The sequence below is a fragment of the Salvelinus sp. IW2-2015 genome, linkage group LG11 (assembly GCF_002910315.2).
Source record: "Salvelinus sp. IW2-2015 linkage group LG11, ASM291031v2, whole genome shotgun sequence".
In the NCBI taxonomy this organism is placed as follows: domain Eukaryota; kingdom Metazoa; phylum Chordata; class Actinopteri; order Salmoniformes; family Salmonidae; genus Salvelinus; species Salvelinus sp. IW2-2015.
In genome coordinates this window covers 6,099,676-6,114,954 of record NC_036851.1, presented here as the reverse complement: position 1 = coordinate 6,114,954, position 15,279 = coordinate 6,099,676, and the positions used below count along the sequence as shown (strand labels likewise).

Here is a 15,279-nt window from a genome sequence, read left to right as displayed (position 1 = left end):
TCCAGGTCTTCAGGCCAGGTGGTATCGGGGGATGCATGTGTGGGCACCACCACCCGTACCATCACGGTGGCACAGGGTGAATACCAGATCAACCAGATAGCTCTCAACCCCTCTGGCTCTGTCCTCTATGCTGCTGCTGGCAACACCGTACGCACCTGGGACCTCAACAGGTAACAGAAGGACACTGGTTTTTAGCATTGTAACCACTGCTATGCAGCAATGTATTTTTACTTTTGCCGTTGATTTAGCTTTGTATGTACGTATATTAGCTGTGCCTATAAAAGTTTTCTAGCAATAAAAAAAACTCTCTCCTCTCTCTCTCTCTCTCTCGCTGTCTTTTTCTCTTTCTCCCTCCCCTCTCTCTCTCTCTCCCTCCCCCTCTCTCCCTTCTCTCCCTCTCTCCCTCTGCCCTTCCTTTCTCTAGGATGACGGCATTAGGGAAGCTGACAGGTCACATAGGCTCAGTGATGTGTCTCACTGTAGGTCAGTCTCTACTGGGCAAAGACCAGGTCATCACTGGCTCCAAGGACCACTATGTCAAGGTACTGGACACACGGCTACACACACACACACACACACACACACACACACACACAAGCATTTCCATTGTACCCCGTTACGCAGGGTACATCCTGATTATCTACCCTTCTCTTGAGGTGTGAACTGGCATACTTCCTGTTGTGGATTCCTGTTGGGAGTGTGCAACCATGTTTGTCTGTTGTTTGGTCATGTTTTCTGTCTGCTGTCCTGTTTTTGTGTCAGGTGTTTGATGTGGCAGAGGGCATGCTGGGTAATTTAGGCCCCGCCCACAACTTTGAGCCTCCGCACTATGACGGCATTGAGTGTCTGGCCATCCAGGGAGACGTTCTGTTCAGCGCATCACGAGACAACGGCATCAAGAAGTGGGACCTGGAGAACCAAGAACTCACACAGGTACGCTCTTAGGGGAGGAAAAAAAGGTGCCATCTAGAACCTAAAAGGGTTCTTCCGCCGTCCCCATAGGAGAACCCTTTGAATGAACCTTTTGGGTTCTAGGTAGAACCATTTTCGGGTTCCATGTAGAACCCTTTCCACAGAATAGCCTTTTTTTCTATGAGTGTAGAGGGAGGGAGGGAGACTGTGCGTGTGTCACGGCACCGTGTGGCAGCGATAATTGAATGTCATTGATCGCAATACTGACGGTATTTGGGAAAAGGGAACGTACTACTACAGTGCATGCGTGTTGATTAATGGGTATCTGTCTACAATGTGGTCAGCCTATAGTGGCAGGAGTGAATCCCGTGAGGTAAAAAGCTGCCTTTTGTAAATATAGGCCACGTCTTTACCGGCTCAGCTCAAAAGGCTACAACCCAAATCGATACCCTACTAGGGCCAAGGTCCATAGTAGTGCACTATACAAGGAATATGATGCAGCCAAAGTGTTAGCTCTGAGGGACAAGTTAGTACTGTGTCATCCAATTTTTTATTTGCCATGAGAGAATAGTCAACATTGTAGAGCAGGGTGGACAAGTATATCGATAGCTATTGAGTAGGGTTAGGGAATACTGTACTTTGATCATTTGTTTATTGAAATACCTTCGGTGTATTTCAGTATTTTCAAATAATGTTTCCCGAATCAACTACTTCTATTGGAAAAACATTATTTCAATGACCCGAACAGACTTGGGTTCAAATGCATTGGATTATTTAAATATTTGTATTGGAATATACACTTGCCTGTGTATTTGAGTTTTTTTTTAAATGCATGACAATACTTTCTGAGTGTATTTCCAAATGCTTTCCCATATTCAACTACTTGTGTTAATCAAAATACTTACTTCCAACATTGTCTTCGAAAGTAATCGAAGTACCCTAAATAGTATTTAAACCCAGGTCTAGGTGTGTGCCCGTGTAGGTTCATGTAAGTATCCGGTAATGCTTTTTAAATCCTCTTGAATGGTGGGTAATCTTAGTCAAACACCCACAGTATACCTCTGTGGAAAGGATATCTGTGCCCAGTTTAGCCGTAGAGGATCATGTACACCACTGATACGCAGTCAACGTTGGAACTTCAAACACTACTTCTGTGACTGTGTGTCGGTGAAATTGTATATTTAAACTAAACTGAACCCCCCCCCCTCCTTCCCTCCACAGCAAATCCCCAACGCCCATAAGGACTGGGTGTGTGCGCTGGCATATGTTCCAGGGCGCCCCATGCTGCTGAGTGCCTGTCGGGGAGGCATGCTGAAGGTGTGGAACGTTGACAACTTCACCCCCATAGGAGAGGTCAAGGGTCATGAGAGCCCCATCAATGCCATCTGCACCAACTCGCGGCACATCTTCACRGCTTCCAGGTAAAACATGACTAAAACGTGATTATGACCATATTCTCACTTGTTATAACCTTTCTCCGAGATGTATTTTTCTCTTCATATCCAGGTATGACGTTACGCCACTGGAAGGGTAACGTAAATACGTTAGTTGGGGGGCTTTCGGTGGATGTAACTGCACTATCAGGGGCATATTTCACAAATGTATTTCATTACATGGGTTAATGTTAGAGTGACTGTTAATAGTACTTGGTGTTTGGCATCACCCTGCTAGAGAGTTTGTCACATTTAATGATATACCTTATTGCAGCAAAGCAATTCGAACAAGTTACTCTAGGACAGTACATTCTTTCTGAGAAGATGCTATGACTGACAAGAGAATGTTGTTGACTGCAAACACAGAAACATTGACTGGTGCACGAGGCATTCAATGTCCTTGTCAAGGATAAATCTTTCTGATATCACTCAGCCGTACACAGCTAGTCACTTGCTTGGTAGAGCTCAGCTCGATGCATGCGACCAGGCGTATCATTGGCGTGTGCAGTGTGTCTTTCCTCTTCCCAGCATTGCATGGAAAACTTTAGCAGACTGACGGGACCATATGGTACGGCGGTGAAGTACACGTACTACATCACTAGGATTGTAGATCGAGAGGGGTTTGCATGGATCTGCTTCGCACGCCATTAATCTCTGTCCTCCCTATACCTACCTCTTTTCACCAACGCCTTTCACTTTTCATGCTTAATGCCCTTTCTGAATACACCTTTGCTAAACTAGTACCTTATCTTCATCTTGTACTAACCCGCTTTAACCTCTCCTTTTCCCCTCTCTTCCTTCTCCTACCTCTCTCTCTCTCTTTCACCTTCTGTATTTTGTCTGCTTCTCCTCCCCTCTCCTCCTCATCCTGCCCTGCCACAGTGACTGCAGGGTGAAGTTATGGAGTTATGTCCCAGGTCTGACCCCCTGTCTACCTCGACGGGTTCTGGCTATCAAGGGTCGTGCCACGAGCCTCCCATGAGCCTTCACTCCGACTCACAACCCCGCTTCCGCTCTCCTCTGGTACTTTCACTCATTCGCGTTGCTTTCTCTTTCTGATTTATTTTCTTCTCTCCGTCCCCTGTCTTCATCTCTCTAGGGCCCTCTTTCTCTTGCTCTTTTTTATTTTTATTTTCTCCCTCTCTCTTCCTCTCCCTCTCTTCATCTCGCTAATGCCCTTTCTCCAGTGGCAGTCGGTGCCYTTTAAGATGAGGGAGGAATTTTTWTTTTTTTTCATGAAGATGGCCTTATTTCTATTACAGCATATTGGATGACTATCATTCATATTCCATTCACCCAGTTCAATATAACATCGAAAGGTTCAGGCTACTACATGATACTCGTATTTTCCCTGTATCCATCATGAGGTTGCTACAACCTAGCCGATGAATGAAAGTTTCCAACGTAGAGCATTTTGAGTACTCAAGGTGACAGACAGTGACACATTCAATACCGCCTTGCACACTCTTGCCTGCATCTAGCTGATATAGGGAGTAATCATTAGTCCAACAGTTGCAAATGTGAATTTCTGTTGGACATATTTAGGTGTTTTAATCCCCGTTTCATTCCGGTTGCTTCCGTTTTAAGAAACCACATGAAAACAGCGTGATCACTTTGCTTGTATATATAATTGTATATATAATACCTTCTCGCATATACAGTGGTGCAAAAAACGTATTTAGTCAGCCACCAATTGTGCAGGTTCTCCCACTTAAAAAGATGAGAGAGGCCTGTAATTTTCATCATAGGTACACTTCAACTATGACAGACAAAATGAGAAAAAAAATCCAGGAAATCACATTGTAGGATTTTTWAMGAATTTATTTGCAAATTATGGTGGAAAATAAGTATTTGGTCAATAACAAAAGTTTATCTCAATACTTTGTTATATACCCTTTGTTGGCAATGACAGAGGTCAAACGTTTTCTGTAAGTCTTCACAAGGTTTTCACACACTGTTGCTGGTATTTTGGCCCATTCCTCCATGCAGATCTCCTCTAGAGCAGTGATGTTTTGGGGCTGTTGCTGGGCAACACYGACTTTCAACTCCCTCCAAAGATTTTCTATGGGGTTGAGATCTGGAGACTGGCTAGGCCACTCCAGGACCTTGAAATGCTTCTTACGAAGCCACTCCTTCGTTGCCCGGGCGGTGTGTTTGGGATCATTGTCATGCTGAAAGACCCAGCCACGTTTCATCTTCAATGCCCTTGCTGATGGTAGGCTTTGTTACTTTGGTCCCAGCTCTCTGCAGGTCATTCACTAGGTCCCCCCGTGTGGTTCTGGGATTTTTGCTCACCGTTCTTATGATCATTTTGACCCCACGGGGTGAGATCTTGCGTGGAGCCCCAGATCGAGGGAGATTATCAGTGGTCTTGTATGTCTTCCATTTCCTAATAATTGCTCCCACAGTTGATTTCTTCAAACCAAGCTGCTTACCTATTGCAGATTCAGTCTTCCCAGCCTGGTGCAGGTCTACAATTTTGTTTCTGGTGTCCTTTGACAGCTCTTTGGTCTTGGCCATAGTGGAGTTTGGAGTGTGACTGTTTGAGGTTGTGGACAGGTGTCTTTTATACTGATAACAAGTTCAAACAGGTGCCATTAATAGAGGTAACGAGTGGAGGACAGAGGAGCCTCTTAAAGAAGAAGTTACAGATCTGTGAGAGCCAGAAATCTTGCTTGTTTGTAGGTGACCAAATACTTATTTTCCACCATAATTTGCAAATAAATTCATAAAAAATCCTACAATGTGATTTTCTGGAATTTTTTTCTCATTTTGTCTGTCATAGTTGAAGTGTACCTATGATGAAAATTACAGGCCTCTCTCATCTTTTTAAGTGGGAGAACTTGCACAATTGGTGGCTGACTAAATACTTTTTTGCCCCACTGTATATATGATATGATAACGTCCCACAGCTGACAGTGCATGTCAGAGCAAAAACCAAGCCATGAGGTGGATGGAATTGTCCGTAGAGCTGTGAAACAGGATTCTGTCGAGGCACAGATCTGGGGAAGGGTACCAAAAACATTCTGCAGCATTGAAGGTTCCCAAGAACACAGTGGCCTCCATAATTCTTAAATGGAAGAAGTTTGGAACCACCAAGACTCCCCCTAGAGCTGGCCGGCCAGCCAAACTAAGCAATTGGGGGAGAAGGGCTTTGGTCAGGGATGTGACCAAGAACCCGATGGTCACTCTGACAGAGCACTAGAGTTCCTCTGTGAAGATGGGAGAACCTTCCAGAAGGACAACTATTTCTGCAGCACTCCACTAATCAGGCATTTATGGTAGAGTGGCCAGACGGAAGCCACTCCTCAGTAAAAGGCACATGACAGCCTACTTGGAGTTTTCCAAATGGCACCTAAAGACTCTCAGACCATGAGAAACAAGATTCTCTGGTCTGATGAAACCAAGATTGAACTCTTTGGCCTGAATGCCAAGTGTCATGTCTGGAGGAAACCCGGCGCCATCCCTATTGGTGGAGCATGGTGGTTGCAGCATCATGCTGTGGGGATGTTTTTCAGCGGCAGGGACTGGGAGACTAGCCAGGATTGAGGGAAGTATGAACGGAGCAAAGTACAGAGAGATATTTGATGAAAACCTGCTCCAGAGCGCTCAGGACCTCATATTAAGTTGAAGGTTCACCTTCCAACAGGACAACGACCCTGAGCACACYGGACAAGTCTCTGAATGTCCTTGAACATTTATGGAGAGACCTGAAAATAGCTGTGCAGCGACGCTCCCCATTCAACCTGACAGGATATGAGAAGTTATGCAGAGAAGAATGGGAGAAACTCTCCAAATACAGGTGTGCCAAGCTTGTAGCATCATACCCAAGAAGACTCAAGGATGTAATCGCTGCCAAAGGTGCTTCAACAAACTTCTGCGTAAAGACTTATGTAAATGTGATATTTCAGTTTTTATATAAAAAACAGTTTTTGCTTGGCATTATGGGGTATTGTGTGTAGATTGATCAAATACAATTGTATCCATTTTAGAACAGGGCTGTAACGTAACAAAATGTGGAAAAAGTCAAGGGGTCTGAATACATTCGGAATGCATTGTATTTTTTTTGAATATTTATGTTTGTGCATGTACATTGCTTGATTGATTAATCTCATGCTACACAAAGATAAACAACATACATTTCTAATCCAATACTTACTTTGTTACACCCATTACTGAAATGTTTGTTCCAGTTTAAATGCCTTAGGTAGTCTCTTTACAATGTTCCTAACCCAGGCACTCATTCTGAATGCAGGTAGCAGGTTGCAGGTGAATAAATAGCCTAACTGTTGTATATCCTAACTCTGGCTGACTTCCAATAGGAATTACACATCACTTTGCAAGCCAGTATAATGTGACTTGCAGGCCTGATTTGGCCTGTAAACCAGGAGTTTCAGGCCATTGTATTGCACTTTCAGAAAAATAGGTTTTGATTTGTCCTAAAGGGGTACAAACACTTGTCACTATAATGGTACCTTGTAAGGTCATCCTTTGTACCTTTTTATTTATAAGTGCATAATTGTAGCCCAGTTAATACCTCATACCATGTCAGGCCTGCAAAATTCCGGTGACTCTACCAAAATTCACAGATTTTCCAAAAAGCCTCTTTGAAAGGATTTTGGATTTCCTGGTTCCGTTTCTAGGAAACTTTCAACCAGGATTTCTGGAGAACCTGGGAATTTTAGGGAAGTTACCAACATTTTGCATGCCTACCTGCAAGTCACATTATGAGGAAACTACCTAAGGCAGGGGTCGGCAACGACATTATGTTATCGTGTCTCAATGTAATCAAGGTATGAACTTTTATTTTTATTTTTAGATCCAACAGTTGGTCCTCTGTAGCTCAGTTGGTAGAGCATGGTCCTGATAGTGGGATAGATTCTCAGGACCACCAATACGTATAATGTATGCATGCACGACTAAGTTGCTTTGGATAAAAGCGTATGCTATATGGCATATTTTAAATATAATCTCTTTTTGGGCTTAGTTGTGGTCATTTTGCAGTGTTAAATAAGTACTCAAATTAATTTCCGGCCCCTACACCATCCACTCTGACAAAAATCGGCCCACGGCCGAATCTAGTTGCTTACCCCTGACCTGCATTTAAACTGGAACAAACATTTCAGTAACAGGTGCAAAAAATCTAAATTTGAATGAATTTAGAAAATCGTATGTTATTTATCTATGTGTAGCATTAGAGTAATCGCTCAATGTACATGCACAAACATAGATCTAAAAATCTGCCTGCAATAGAGCATGCTGGGAAATTTGTTAAAATGATGGGTGTGGTTTTGGGTCAAAGTGATGTGTATGAGTTTCAGGCCCCTATATTAGGGTAAAACTAGGCCCTCAAAATAAGGCCTTATGAACTACGTATGATATTGTGTTAAATATTTTTTTTTTTATGATCACGTATTCGCTTAGGATCTCACTTGGTGCAGTCCATAGGGCTGAAAATGTATAAATGCAACAACCATGTCTCTGTCAATAGCAAACACAGTCATGTGTGTTACTGGTAAATACTCMAAAAGTGACCTGGMAAAAATGCAAATAAGGCTTATAGCCCTACACCAGGACTTATCAATTCCTGGCCTGGAAGGACGAACCATTCTGGTTTTGGATTTTTATATGGTTCTTCAAAGAACCATCCCAATTTATGGTTCTTCATAGACCCTAAAATGGTGCCCCTATGGCATCGCTCTCAATAATCTTATTTGGTTCAAACTTGCACCTTTATTTGTAAGAGTGCACGTAACACTAACAATAATTATTATTTTAATTGGGTCCTACCTACAGTACACACACATACAGATGCATATGCACACACACACACACACAAGCAGACACAAACACACACGAGCGCGTGCACACACACACACACACACACACACACACACACACCCTTCCTCGCCAACATCATCCATGTCAATCATCCTACTTTTTCCCACTAATGCTACAGTAACGCGGTGTCTCTGCAACACACTTCAGTGAGCCCAGCTAGCAGCCTGATGTTAGGAGGGATTGAGGAGGGAGAGGGAGTGTTATCCTGGGTATTATGACAGCAGTTAGGAGGTAGTGCTCGGCAGGTCATGAGTGGAGAGGAGATTAAGAGTAAATTGTCAACTGAGCTGTGAGTTTCTTAACAGGGAAAAGAGAACAGAACAGCAGAGAAAGATACGTTGATTCTCTTCTTAACTTCCTAATGCAATTATAGTATTTTACAAACTTCAATTGGAGCTCTGTTGATCAGAGAGAGGGGGACGGGAAGAGATGAATAGGAGGGAGATGGGACGGAGAGGGAGGGGACATATGGTGTTTGAGAGAGGGGAGAGAAAAATAGAGAATTATAGAGGAAGACATAACGAGGGACAGAGACCGAGGGATGAGGGTTGTGGTGTTTGCTCTATCTTGAGGGGAGGTTGTGTGCCACAGAGGAGGACGATGTTTGATGTCTATTTTGGAGCTGATTCCTTTGTGCTCCGTAATTGGTGAAGGAGTAGGGGGTAGCATTTGTGTATGTGTGTGTGTGTGTGTGTCATCTTTCTGTGAACTGTAGGTTTTGATGTCTTGTCTCTCTGGTGCTGTGTGGGAGTCACAATGGAACTGTTTGAAGATGCTGGCAATTGAGTCCCTCTTTTCTTCTCCCTCTCTCCTCTCTCTCCGCCTCTTGCTCTTGTTCTTTTCCTCCCCCCTTGTATTCCTCGGTCTCTCCCTATCTCTCTTGGTCTTRTCCTTCTTCTCTCCTTCCCTCTCAATGTTTCTCCCGCTCTCATTCTCTGTGTCCCCCTGGTCCTCTCTCTCTTTTTCTCCCCCTTCATCTCCCCACCCCCACTCTATTTCTCTGTCTCTCTCCATCTCTCTACCCCACCATCCCTCTGTCTCTCTCTCCCTCTCTCTCTTTCCAGTGATATGACGGTGAAGATCTGGTCAGCAAAGGTGGGGAAGAAGAGGTGACGTTCGGTCGGAGCGTCATTGTGACATCATTATCGGCGGCCATCTTTATCGAGGGCCTTTGACCTCTGACCCTCTCACTTCAACCACCTCAACCAATCAGGTGTGACGCGGCAGGACGTCATGGCTACCAACCATAACCGGGACGACCAAAGTGTGGATGGCGCGTCGTCGCAAAGTTCAGTCTCCTCCGGAAAGATCCTTAATGAGGAGTGTCTTGAACTGAAAGGCAAAACGGGAAGCTTGAGAGTTTTTACCTTTTTCTTGTTTTTACTGCCAATCCAACTGTAAGTGCAATTGAGGTGTGATGGGATTTTGTCAAGATAAAAACCTTTATTGTGCCAGATGATGGCTGTGTGAGGACAGCAAGCAGAATGTCCATGGGATGTTCACAGACACAGCTACTGACTGATTCACCTACTCTCCTATTTATTACTCATTCAATGAAAACAAGGTCTCCCAGAAGTGAACTAACCCCCGGAGAACACCATTTCTGAGCCAACTAAAGACGATGTTTCTATCTTCAGGGCTGTCTGTGTTTGACTGTCTACTGGCTGAGATGAACCAACTGGAATTCATTTATAGCAAAGGGGGCTGAGAGAGTGAGTTGTTCAGTATACATACAGTATGTATGTTGAAACCACTGGACAGTTTGTTGAGAGTTCATTTCAGCCCTTTGTGATTCCCTGTCTCCTCGTCTCTATGGATGGGTTTTCTGTGGCCTCTACCTTGGCTGCAGGCTGCTGAGTCTGCACTGAGAGAGCCTAGCAATAATAACATCACTACTAACACCAGTCCTGGAGGAACATACACACACACACACACACACACTGCTGTCTTATCAGGGTGGGAGTGCAGGAATAATAGCATTATTCACACTCACACAGACACACCAACCCCACCAGACAGCGGTAGCTCCACAGGTGCCAAAGTTCCAGATCATTATCTCTCCTGTCTTTATGCAGCCCGAGACTGWCTGCGTCCCAAATGGCACCCTACTTCCTATGAAGTGCACTACTTTTGACCAGGGATTAGCGTGCCAGTTGGGACTCGCCCCCTCTCTCTCTCACTGAGGCGCTCAACACTTCAATAAGCACCCTGAGAATCACCATCTCAACCTCTCCTCTCCTCTTACCCTGTGAGTCTGGTATGCTGTGCCAGTCCATTCTGAGCTTATTAGCTGTTGTAACTTCTGCAAAACTGGATTTGAATCACAGGAGGTRGGTGGCACTGTGATTGTGGGCGACTGGCTTATGGTAATGCCTGGAGCGGAATAAGTGGACTGGTATCAAATACATCAAACACATGGTTTGATGCCATTCCATTCGTACCGATCCAGCCATTATGAGGAGCCGCTCTCTCCTCAGCGGCCTCCACTGGTTCTGAATACTATTTGAAATCTTTCAAATATTCATCAGCATTTGTTCTAGCCCGCCTGGATTTGCCAGACGTGGCCCATGATGCCAGGCAAGCTCAATCAAACACAGATAGAGTATTTGGAATTTCAAATAGTGTTTGAGGCCAGGTCTGAACTGATGATAACTGTAACTGCAGACACCAATATAGCTCTAGTTCTGCGCCACAGAGACAGTGGTGGGAGGGATGGTAATGCTAGCCAGGCTAATTGGCTGCTGTGTTAGCAGGTGGTGATGAGTTATGCTGCATGGTGGGCAAAAGTCTGATTTAAGTAGGTCAGGACAGGAGAAGAGCGCTGTGTCCCTATTGGCACCCTATTCCCTACATGGTGCACTACATTTGACCAGAGTCCTATGGGCCCTCGTCAAAAAGCAGTGCACTATATAGGGAATAGGGTGCCATTTGGGACGCATTATTTACCAGATCTTTATTRCTTCCGTTCAGTAGTTTTAAAGAAGGAACCCTTCCCTGCTGTGTGTGTGCCATTGGGGTAGTGTGGGGGCGACGCCTGGCTTCACACACACACACACATGCTTTTAGGTTATCCATCTTGCCTGGCAGTGCTTGGCATCCTTCAGCTCTGAGATTTGCTGTCTGCTAAGTTAAACATATTTGTCTTCTAGCCCTCCCACGCACGCGCACACACACACACACACATACGCACACACACACACTCACTCATGTGGCTAACCACTATCTCCAGGCACCGGTGATCAGAGAATCTTCCCTCCTAAGCCTTTTAGAAGGGGACATTCAAATCAATTCCCGCTGACGATGTCACAACATAGAACATTCCAGAAGAAATTGTGAAATTCTCACACTCCTCCCTGATGTTCGGAAATGTCTTTTAGATGCCTAGTGAGCGACTGAGCCATGTGTAACTCACAGCATTTCTTCTCCTGTGAATATATCTCGTTGTTATTGAGTGCACTTTATCTGGTAAACGTGTGTACTGTGCTGTGATCAAATGGATTACGTTAGAGGAAGGGATCGGTGGTCCAATATAGCGAAAGAAAAGTATCCCAAATGAAATCTACTGCAATGAGAATCTCAAATACTGTCTGTGTAGAGCTGTCTTTGAAGACTGAATCGATGGTGTCTCTCTTACAAGACATGTTGATGCTGCTAACATGATGTAAATAGTTTGATAAAGAGAAACGTAAGACATGAGATGACGCAATCATGTTATTCTGAGCCGAGGTTTGAGTTGAAGGTAGAGGGAGTTTATACTAGACACAGATCCAGTTTTATAGTCTCTGTATGTAGCCCATAARGCCTTGTTTTTAAAGCCATTTAAATGTGTTTAAGGTACAATCGATGTTCCTTTGTCATAGAGGAATATCTATGTAATCTCTCTCGACTTTTACGACTTCTTTAATAACGTCAAACTATCATGCATTTTTTGTTGTTGTCGACTCCCTTTTAATATTGTATTTTCCAAATCCTCTATCGTGGCCCTTGGAGGACCAGGCTTAGCATGAAGGATGTTGAACACCCACAGCTGTGCCAATCACCTATAGCTAGCTAACTATGTGGCGCTCTACTCTGCTGACTGTTCCGGGATCAGCCTTTCTACTCCTTCGCTCAGTGTGTTTCGCAGTAGCTGTTCGAGGAAGCTCTGTAGTACTTAAAGGGGCTTTTAAAGGTGCCCTTGCTTGTGCATTTGCTGTAGAACAAAGCTGCGTGATCCTAGCGGTAGTGATGGTAGGAGAGGAGGACGCCTCAGAACCATGAGCAGAATTAATATGCCAACCGAATGTTCAGTCACACTTTATTTGGATAGTGCGGGTAGTCCATCTGTGGTCATACCATCAACAAATAATCTTTTGACCGGCAACTGCTTGCTAYGGTTAAGTTTAGAAWAAGGGTAAGGGTTCATTTTGGGTTAGGTTAAGGGTTAGGGCTACTAGATAGTTGGTTGAAATGTTACTGATCATCTACAAGATGGCCTATCCGAAATAAAGTGTTACCGAACGTTCTAATTGATGACATCACAAAGGTGCTGTTTTAATTCCGGAACAGGACGCCGATGAGAACAATCAAAATTCTCACCTCCTAGTCTCAAAGGGTTAACCACACAGCCAAATTAGAAGCCCTCTCCTCTCCAGTTGGAAGTGCTGCTACTGACCGAGCATGTCTGACAGCCATGTCCACTCGCTATAGATTCCTAGGCTTCTTCTCTCGTCTCCGTCGGTACCTCTCTGATGGCTGAATCACCTGTATACAGGTGTATAATACTGTCTATCGGAGGGGAGATTTGGGCACAGTTATTGACTTCCTGGTTATCCGACGCCCCGACAAAAAGACGACTGACTTTCCTACCCAGTGTGCAGATATGACCGTCTGTATGTCTACCCGAGCTTAACCTTTCACCTAATTAGAAAATGAACCACTCGGCCTATCAGCACCACGTAGGCTCCATGTCTCTGCCGCTTGCCTCTGCTTTCAGGCCCACTGCACATAGAAATAGAATTGGTACAGAGATCCTTGACGTGTCCTCTACGTGCTCTGTAGAAAAGCTGTAACCGGTCTCAGGCTTGCTCCAGCGGCGTTCAAAAGGCGTCAACGTTACAGAGCATTCAGATTCAGATCCACGTGTATTTAGCGTCTGCTAAAATGACTTAAATGTAGAACGGATATGAATGTCTGTCTGGTATGGGATTGGTTTTGTCAGCTCTATTTGTTCGATTTCTATCTGCGACGTACTGAACCTTTCACCTCACTTGATATCTACTACCCAGGCTGCTGCGCTGTGCGCTCAGAGCGTTTATGGCCTAATCAAACGCTGACAGAGCTGGGCCTCGTTTCCCAGTTGCGACGTAACTTAAGCATTACGATGATGGTACCAGATGCATCGTTATTTACAAACCAACTTTTTAAAGATGTGTTTCCCAAACGAGCAAGTAGAGAGTATGTTGTTAGACCACGTGTCGATACTGATAGGATCGAAAGAAAAGCAGCACTGCTCTCGGGTCAGCTTTCTCCGTTCAAATCTTACCTCGACGTGATAATTATTCCACTATACTGATGAAGGATTCAGCTCCTCGACAGATATGACCAATTATGTCTGCAAATAGGCTATAGACACAGCAAAATCCCCCCAAAATAATGCACAAAATTACAGATTAAATAATTACAGACAGTATCCTAGTCGCAAAATAGAACTCAATTGACGGAACATGAAATGTATATCAATATGATTTTAATAGTATATGTAGACCTATGTATGGTTTATTGTAGTTTCTCGGTTTTAAGTTGAAGCATCACTTTATCCTCAACTTGTTAGTAACCATTGCAAATACTTCGGCCACTTTTGTATTTGCAGTCAAATTCATTCCGAAGTCATCTGCAGTCACAGTCTGTGACAGATTGCCTAAACATCTTGATTCAATATTTTTTTAGCAGAAATGGTCTGTGAATAAAGTGACGCGGAAGGGCAATAAAGAGTCTGGCGATGCACTTTGGAAGCTCTACGAGTGGCCTGGATCACTCGTACTGCAGATGTGCAAAGATTTTTAGGAGTCACGTTGCTAACGAAGGCTCTGGGAAACACCTTCGTCTACTAAAGATCCATTGTAAGAAAGTTCTAATACGTTCTGATATCTCGGCCTAATCAAACACTGACCGAGCTGATATGTGTCATATTTTGAGTGGCTGCTCAGAAGTGCACACCAGAGAGGTCACACAGAGTGATGGCGTCTATTGTCAGCTCGGTTTCTCTCTATTTCTGTTTCACAGGCAAAGTGGGCGGTAACATGTCTCTGGTGGTATCTGTGAACCAGGGTCAAATGTCATACCAGGTGCCTTTTTTATTTCACAGGCTCCTCCCCCTACGGACTACTGTAAGTGTTTGTACAGATAATGTTGTGTTTCTTTTTTCTTACAATGTGCATGTGACCAAATACCATGTAAAACACCTTGACATTTAAAAACTGTAAGTAGGTGTATTATTTCATGATGGATCAATAAATCGTTCCTTCAACGAAATAAAAAAAAAAACGTCAAAGAATTAAAATCAGTGGTCTCAAAAGTACTCGAATCTTCAGTCTTGAAAGTTGTCTTTTTGAAGTAAACTTCAATTGGACTTCAGTTGAATGACTTGTCTTTTCATGCAGTCAGCTGTCAAGAGTTTTGTGGAAACAGAGCAGCTCTGCGGTGAGATACAACAGATGTGGGTGGATGAGAACACTATTACTGTATCCCTCTGGACCAACACAGAGAGAGAGAGAGAACTCTTTAGAAGGGAAAGATGGTGTTTGAACGCTCGCTCTCTCTTCTCCTCTCCTCTCCCATCCCTCCGCAGTCGCATCTTGGAGGCAGCGGCGGCAGCAGAAATCACATCCCCCTCGTGCATCTTCATTTCCTGTGCAGATTGTGACCGTTAACTGGTTTGGGTAGAGCTTGTCGAGGGTGCTCCACTGGAGGGTCTGTCGCAGTGATGTACGGCAGCCATTACAGCTGGAGAGTAGGAGGAAACCACTTTATACTGTTTCAGATGCCCCCACAAACAGACAGACACACACACACACACACTCCCGCTTTGTCTATCTTCCCTTCCATCAATAAT

General features: G+C 44.2%; 1 protein-coding gene across 1 annotated transcript in view; it reads left to right on the top strand.

Annotated features, from left to right (window-relative positions):
- kif21b (kinesin family member 21B) overlaps nt 1-14,745 on the top strand; it is a 117,623-nt gene extending 102,878 nt beyond the window's left edge. Inside the window, 5 exon segments of the mRNA XM_023995883.2 lie at nt 6-170; nt 425-542; nt 763-933; nt 2,134-2,333; nt 9,251-14,745. Of these exon segments, the coding sequence (XP_023851651.2) occupies nt 6-170; nt 425-542; nt 763-933; nt 2,134-2,333; nt 9,251-9,299 (703 nt within the window). The 3' untranslated portion in view covers nt 9,300-14,745.
- Nucleotides 14,746-15,279: the final 534 nt, after the last annotated feature.